General features: G+C 44.1%; 1 protein-coding gene and 1 non-coding gene across 2 annotated transcripts; one reads left to right on the forward strand and one right to left on the reverse strand.

Annotated features, from left to right (window-relative positions):
• Positions 1-1540: 1540 nt before the first annotated feature.
• TRNAL-AAG (transfer RNA leucine (anticodon AAG)) lies at positions 1541-1621 on the forward strand. Its single transcript has one exon. It is a non-coding gene; the product is annotated as a tRNA-Leu (tRNA).
• Positions 1622-2303: 682 nt separating this feature from the next.
• Positions 2304-8178, reverse strand: LOC100191924 (CASP-like protein 4). The gene is given in 2 exon segments (NM_001137348.1): positions 2304-2765; positions 7747-8178. Coding segments are annotated over 2 exon segments (663 nt in total). The 5' UTR covers positions 8079-8178; the 3' UTR covers positions 2304-2434.
• Between the last annotated feature and the right edge of the window lie 528 nt (positions 8179-8706).

Raw genomic sequence — 8706 nt, forward strand, 5'->3', positions numbered from 1 at the left:
AAAACTGATGTACAAAAGGTAAATAACTCAATTAAAGTGTAAATGGGCTAAACAGGGGGAATGGTTGGAGAGAAGAAGAAATAGGTAGAGGAATGAGAGAGAGGGAGGTATTTAAAAATGAATTGGAAGTACAAAATGGCAACCATTAATATGCAAGCAACATTAGATGCAAGCGGGCAAGTAGGGCTGAAAAAAAGTTCGATCACAATGAGCTGGCTTGGGTTCGCTGTAGCTCGGTTCGGTTCGGACCGATTTGACGCTTAGAACGAGTCTGAGTTGTACCTGTTTTTGTATATGCCTTTTTAGATCTAGATCTAACTGTAAATATAATCATGAGTTGTTAGGGTTTTTTTTATAAAGAAACACGAGTTGATGGTGGAAGAGTTTAAATATTAAATATGAAACATGGTTGGATTTAGATCTAATGGACCAATATATATGTTTGCACGCTTAACTTATGACTACTTGCATATTGATCATTGCTCTAAAAAAATAGTGAGAGAAAAGAGTAGGAATGGTTGGAATCAGCCGTAGCAGTCATCAGTCCGAGATTCTCACGCTCGCCTCTCGCTCAGCCGCCGCATCTTCCAATTTCAAGGTACTTACGTACCTTCTCTCGACATTCGTCTGTTCTTTCTTCACTAATTCCAATGCAATCAAGAATATAACGAGATTATACTGATTTAACTGAATTGAGGTAAATAAAATTGAAATCCTGCGTCCTCACAAAACCGCAACTTTTAAAGTTCATAACTGTGTACAACTTCGTTGCTGCATTTTTCTATTGACTGATATGGTTCACATGCTCCTAACTCAAATCCAAGCAAGTTATAAAAAAACCTTACTGAACTAGATGGAGGAACTGTTTGATTGGTTTATCCAGCAGCGCTGCCGCCGCGGTACGTGGAGCCGTTGATTTCATCACACATGGGAAGCTGGTTGTCAGCCTGAGCAACGGTGCGCCCAAGATGCAGCAGGGTGCGCTGTGACTGCTCTTATTACTGCATTTGCCGCCATGGAACCTTCCAATACCATAGTTGCAGCAGGATGCTCTCTTGCCATCTTTGGTCTGGACTCTGGATGGCGGGAGAGATTGAGATGGAGTCAGCCAAGGGTCCTGCCTCTCTTAGGATGCATCTCATCGACGCTCTAGCTCTACTGCCTCGATGAAGAAACGGTCACATCCCAAGTTGGGATTTCCTTGCGACCATGATGTATGGATGTGTGCCATGGCTAAATTTTTAGGTAAATACGGAGTTTGGAATAAGGCTGAGTTCACGTACTGAATTGTCTTTGATAACCGTGATACGAGGGCACGAGGCAGATCAATGATTATCCGTCCATGAAAACCAGATAGACACCATTGTCACCTTCACCACCGGACGAAATTTAGTAGGATGCAGTAAATCGGACAGCATTGCTGATCAGTCCAGACATGCCAGTCATCACTAGATGTTTATTCTATGTGTGCTCGTTGAAATGACAAAGCCATAAGAGCCCTACTGTAAAGTATAACCACATCAACAATCTAACATCTAAGGTTGAGATGGCCGAGTTGGTCTAAGGCGCCAGATTAAGGTTCTGGTCCGAAAGGGCGTGGGTTCAAATCCCACTCTCAACATAATTTTTTTAAAATATATCTGCTGTCCTTTCTTCACTTTAAAAAAGTTCTGATGGACTCCTAGCTTTCTTCACAGTATTCTTCAAATTCACCTTTTATTGTTATGAAATTATTGTTTTTTTGAAAAATATTTATATTGGCCTTCCAGCTTTCTTCATCTTATTATTAAAATTTACCTTATGTTGAATTGGTTTAAATCCCACTCTCAAGAACCCCGCTTTCGTCACCCTATTTTTTTTTTGTATGGGTTGAAATCCCACTCTCAGCATAACTTTAGATTTTTTTACTGGCCTCCTATTTCCCCTACCATATTCTGTAAAGATTTTTAAAAACTTCTTCTGTTGGTTGTAATTTGCTTGCCTTTTTGCTGATTCCAACGTCCGTATGAGCTGAAGCGAAGTGTTCTACTCTGGTGGCCTCAGTTGATTCTGTTGGGCCTCTGTCGCTCTACGGCTATCCGGCCCACTGAGGTCTGCCTGTACCGCCCGCGACGACGCCTCTGTGATCATGGACAGGCCCCGCCCATGTTGAGGGCGTCAAGTTCCAGCCAGCCGGACGAGGCGTGGCGTGGCGGTCGTCTTGCTGCCAAGCAGAGCAGAGGGCGGCAAACACGACAGTGCATGCAGGCTCAAGACGTGGTCTTGGTCAAGTTGGGTCGGACATCCTCCGCGCGTGCGATCAGTGGACTCTTTCAACAAGTTGGGGTCGATCTTTAGTTAATCCCCATGCATGCAATTGCAAACAGCAACAGCTATATATGAGTAGCTAGCTCACATTGTATATGGTTCTTTTCTCTATACTATAGTAGCTAGCTTAGTAGTAGGAAGAGCTCTTGTGGATGGTGAGGATGTTGAGCATGAGGAGGACGAGGTTGGCGAATGCGGCGATGAGGGAGACGATGACGGCCGCCATGGCGCGCTCGCAGAAGCGGCCGTAGACGTTGCAGACCTTAGGCCAGCGGACGTGCGAGTTGCCGCGCTCGCCCAGGATGCCGAACTCCGCGGCGGCTCCCACGGCCGAGTAGAGCAGGGCCAGCGCCAGCAGGTCGCCCACCATCACGGGCACCATGGCGGCGCGGCTCCGGCAGGCCGCCAGCGCCGCCGCCGAGAACAGGCACACCATGGCGTTCGCCACCACGAAGTAGCTGCGTACACAATGCAAATATAATTTTGAGAGCGATTGGTACACAATGCAATTAACACCGTACCATCGGTGGGGTTTGAGTTTGTCACTGAAAACGAGATGGACCAAGTGAGTGCGTGCCTGCGCTGCGTGGGTGATGGATATGGATCTAGTTGCTCTCTGAACGCTAGCTGAATAATGCATTCGTCGTATCGTTTTCAGAGACCTGATTATTCCCCGTGATGTTAACCGCGCTTTATATATATGTTTATTTGGCTCGACAGTACTGGTTAATTCCTAGTAGTGTTTTGACCACTAGATTCACAATAGCTGATGACGTAAAGCAGCCTCGGCCACGTAGGTACGGACTGATCGGACCGGCGGATAGCTACGGCCGGTAAGTGCAGCATGCAGCTGGCCACACGCAACGCAGCTGATGATCCAGACCAGTTGGCAGGTACCGATGGGAACAGGGAATGGACAGGCGCGGGACAACCTAAAAGAGTAGAAGAAACTCTCGCATCTATAGTCTTCATAATGCAAATTGTGAAAAAAAACATAAGAAATTCAATGGAGCAATAATCCAAGCATTTGGCTGCGGAAGCGTCGCGACGAAAATGATCGAAACAGAGTCCCATCCAAATACAGTCCAAATGTTTCTTCACGATTGGATACATGGGTGGCAAGGAAATGTATCTTTTACGGTTCCGTTTTAACTCTTAGGTAATTTTAATTCAAAAATGATTAAAAACAGTCTCTCACTCACCCAAATATGATCCGCTCCTTAAATTTTTATAGTATAAAATTTAGAGGCTAAGAGTATTCCCAACAGGAGCTGTGAACAGGGTCCTATTTTAAAATATAGTACTCTAACGCTAAAAACATGCTACAACAGTTGCTCTATTTAAAAAAAATAGTGCTTGGTCTCTCGGAACTCTAAATATAATACCCCACATGCTACAACACTATGACTAACATTTTATTTTCTAAATAACACGATCTATTTGAAAATAATATGATATAGGGCTCAATTGTTGCACCTGTAAATGTTTTTGTTTTTGGCATTAATCATTTTAAAACAGGTTTTTAACTTTAAAGACTCAAATATAGAATTTATTGTTAAAGATGCTCTTACCGCCCCTGGGTAGCCTGGCCTTGCAAACGGCTGGTCTAGCATGCGACCCAACACATCATATGCTACGGAATCACCAGGACTTGCCCAGCATTATTCGATCCGCTGGAAAGCAGAAGATCGCCGAGTACTCTACGCGGAGGTAAGACTCTCTCTCCCCCTCGTTCTGGCGTGTGCCTCTCTCTCCCTCTAAACACTGTTCACGTGGGCCCACTTTCAATTGTTAGTAGATAAAAAATTTATAATAGATGAAAAGTATGTATAAAAAATGATATTTTATAGTGTAGTGGGATATAGGGGGAGTATTTAGGGGGAACCGCTGCGGGAGATGAAAAAATAGGGGGTGAAATGTTGATGATGTGACCTAAAAAAATGATATAGGAGGAAAAATTTAGGGGGAACGGTTGCAGATAGCCTCAGAGCAGGAGCACCACGTGGGGCCCCTCTGGCCCGCGCGCTCTGATTCCGACGGAGATGAATGGGATGATGGTGGCCGGCCATGGGCGCCAGTCGATCGACCACGGCGCAGGACGATCGATCAACTACTGTCTCCTTTCGCACAATAATGATACAGTATACGGACAGGGCCACGTGGTGTGGCCAACGTGCCACGCATCTCTCCGGCCTTCGCCAGGTCATGCTCATGCATGCTCACATATGTATGCATATGACCTCGATCGCTCATCACAAGCTGCACACACATATATTTCTAAACACTAAAATATATATGGTCTGGTGGTTATTTTAATTTTTTTAAGTAGAAAAGTGTGGATTCGCTCATTTTGCAATAATTTTTAGGGTTACTCGACGTGGAGAGAGTAAAACTCACAGGTGTCCACATTAGGTGGAGAGTATGGGTTGCCATTTTGTTGGCCGACCGTCTCCGTGCAATAATATTAACATTTGGTTTCGGCATAACTCTACATTACTTCACCAGAAAAGGCTGTCTAATTTTATCCTATTTGACATAAAAACCACTCCGAATAGCTCTAAATATATAGCCAGTGATAAATCTATGTTTCAGAATTGCATTTGGTTGCGGCGTCCTTGTCTGGAATATATATATCAAAGCAGTGTGTGCTGCAGTTTCCTTTTAGGTAGGAGAAGGGGAAGGGCTCTTTGTTTTGCCCGTGCACTACGTGGAACCAAAAGGAGAGAGCGCGACGACGATAGATGTAGATAGATAGAGGCGCTGCTGCCGATCGGTCGCCCTCACGAAAGCATTTTGTTTCTTTCTTTCTCGATCTCTCTCGGGCCACCGTATTCTATACAGATACGGGAGATATCGGTGGGAATATAATTATTATATATTATGGTCCTGTCTGACTGGGACTATTTTACCTTTACAAAATTTAGTGAAGTTACAAACTTTTAGTAGATATTTAGATAAGTCGTTTTGTTTCTTATTTAGATTTAAAATATTTGTTAAAAGCGGTTAAATTTATATTATGCACCACAACTTTACACTAAAATTAGAATCCAAAGCAGTCTATTAGCGGATTAACTAAGTGGACCCTATGATATAATAAATACTATAAATTGAAAGACGTGTGTTTGTTGGTTAGGTGAATGTGGGTTTAGAGTTTTTTTACCATTTAAAGATGTGGGTGTGAGTTTCAATTTTTTTCAAAGGTATATAGTTAATGAGCGAGGCCTGTTTAGATAGAAGAAGCTAGAAAAAAAAAACTGAAACTTTTGAAGTGAACTTCTTGCAAACAAGCCCTAAATAGATGAATGTGGAAATTGGTGCTCTAAACAGTAGAGACAGGGAAATTAGGTGGATCTGTGGTTGTCCAACGGCCAGGGCAGTCTACACTATATATATATACGTGCGGCGTGGCGGCGGCGGCTGCTGATGCCTGTTTGCTCGCTCCAATAGGCTGCCGCTGGCCATGATGCTGTTCTTCAATCCGATATTTTGGTAACGCTGTTCATGGATGTACCAATATCATGTGTCTACACAATAATTCATTTGTGCTCTTCTCTACTTTTCTTAGTCGCAATCTGAGTCGATCTAGTACATGTTTAAGAGCCTGTTTGGCAGACCTTCGACTCTAGCTTTTCTATAAAAAAAGCCAGAGCCCTACCGAACAATATTTTTTTAAAACGGCTTGCTGCGAAAAGCACCTAAAAGACAGAGCCATTTTTATAATACGCAGAAGAAGCTATAAATAGTAGCTTTATCGGTTTTGGCTCTACTATTTTAATACAGGAAAATGGCTCTGCCTGTATGATAAAAGCGTTTGTGCAAAACGATTTACGAAATGGTTTATGCAGCTCTATCTGAAAAGCTGCTTTTAAGAAAAAGCCAGAGCTAAAGCTATTTTTGCAAGTGAGAGTCCTACCAAAACGGGGCTCTAAGTGATCTGCCTTAATAATTTTCATCGGAATGATTCGGAAATGTGTATATATATATATATATATATGCATTGTTCTAATTAATTTAGTAAACCTATATACTCACGGTTAGTTTGGAGGGATATATATACTAATTGGTGCAGTTGGTTGTTACGATAAAGAACTAAGGGCCTGTTTGTTTACCCTCCAGATTATATAATCTGGATTAAATAATCCTAAGAGGCAAACAAACAGTCTAGCTTATTTGCCCAGATTATATAATCTAACCCCTTGGATTATGATAATCCATAAGCAAGTGAGGAGGTGCTTATTTCAGATTATTTTTTTCCCACTTCCCCACTACCCTTTCAAGTTTCCTAGAAATTACCCACCATTGCCATTATAATCTACCGAATCGTTTTTGCGCCTATCGGATCGGAGAAGCCCGCCGCCCAACAGAAACACGCCAGATAATCTAGATAAACAAACAAGACTACTCAGATTATATAATCCAAATTATATAATCCAGATTATATAATCTTTCAAAAATAATCCAGATTATATAATCCATTGGGGTAAACAAACAGGCCCTAACCACCAAGTAACTATATCGGATCCGAGTACCCCCATACGACCTACGGAAACACCACCATCCAAACCTATACGCTGTCGCGCTTGCATAATATGTGCTGCCTCGTATCGTATCTGGAACGATACATCCCTAATAGCTATCCACCTCGACGAGTCCACGACTACAACAACTAGTACACTGTACGTACACTAGAGACATTAATTAATACGTGCCGCAAAACTACAAACGTAGAGCTAGACCGCTAGTACGTAGTAGACTGTTAGTGGGGCAGCATGTGTGACATGTGTATATGCGCGCGGGGCAGACAATTTATTTAGTGATTGAGAATTTGTAGCAACAGCAGTATTTAATTCCTTCCTGTGTGCATGGTGGTGCGTTTGGAAGTGTGGGGGTGGGGTGCTTTTTTTTTGAACCGTTGGCTTTTAATCGCCTTCTAATCAACTTGTTCAGCAAATCTCTCGTTGAGTTTTTTTTTTAAAAAGGAATCTATTTCGTGACTGAAATTTTATTTAAGAATCAAGTTTGACTGTAATAATAACGACGTTAGACAGGACATGCAAGTGCGCAAACGGATTAATTATTGACCCGCGCGCATTTTTCGAATCCTACTACAAGACATATTTATATTCGCACTACTAAATTTGTCCGGTGTGGCAAATAAATGTGTCACTGCCTATAGCTAGCTAGTAGTACATACGTACCCTGATGATGTTGCTTATCATGAACACACACACAAGAAAAAAAATACAGAGGTGAACGCAAATTTTAACTAGAAAAAGACCGAGGTGGAGAAGAAAAATGCGAGCGCGCACGTACGGGCAATTATTTGTGAAATCACCATATGCGGCGTAATCACATGGCCAGCTAGCTAGATAGCGCTACGAAGATAAGAAGGCGGTGGAGAGAAAGAGAGAGAGGGGGGCAGGAGTGAGACAGTCTTACACGAAGGCGGAGGAGTAGGACCAGTTGGCGGTGAGGGGCACCTCCAGCGGCGGCAGCGCGTCGGTGACGGTGATTCGGATGGTGCTCGTCTGCCGGTCCACGCCCATCACCACTGCGGAAACCAGCGTCGCCGCCAGCACAAACACGCGCAGCGCCACGCTGCACCCGTCTACCGGCGCTGCTGCTGCCGCCCTGCCGCCGCCCGCCACGGCCACTGCGCCGGCCGGGCCCATGTAGTAGCCGGCGCGGCGGCTGCTGCCGTTCACGGACGACCCCATGCCCACGCCGACGCCGTTGAACCCGGGCTTCACCCGCGGCGTCGGCGTCTCCATGGGAGCGGCGCGGCGCGGCGGGCGGTTCTTGGGTGAAGGGTAGACGGGCGGAGCGGGGCGTGTGTGGCCTGTGCGGCAGAGAGCGTGGGATGTATGTAATGTGTTGTGTTTGTGTACTACTGGATAGATGGAGTACTGGTTGAAATGGAAGGTGCCGTTGCCCACGGTTTGTCCTTGCACCGTACGTGGGCCGGTGTGGAATTCGCGGCACCATGGCCACGCTTAATTACCACTCACTACGCTAGCGACTTTAGATCATGATATGCTTCATGATACGGAGTACAAAACAAAACTGATCGATCTCTATCGATCCTTCCATGCATGACCAAATCAGGTAACTTAAAAGTCGTAGATTGGAGCAAGGATACCTTTTCTCTAGATGATTTTGTCGATTACTTTCTAAAACTCTTTATATAAGCTCTCGAGACAACAACAAAAAACGAGTAGTTCATGAACAAAAAAGTAGCGAGATTGTTGAACACAAAAAATGGCACTGCATACTGTCCGCCCCCAGTCAGCTGCTAGTGAAGGTCTCGTTAGTACTGCGTTTCGCTTTAACACTTTGATTACTGTTTAAGTTAATGACTATATGGATGTCTCTGACATCATGATGTAATAAGGTATTACT

Source organism: Zea mays, chromosome 3 (assembly GCF_902167145.1).
Source record: "Zea mays cultivar B73 chromosome 3, Zm-B73-REFERENCE-NAM-5.0, whole genome shotgun sequence".
Classification (NCBI taxonomy): Eukaryota; Viridiplantae; Streptophyta; class Magnoliopsida; order Poales; family Poaceae; genus Zea; species Zea mays.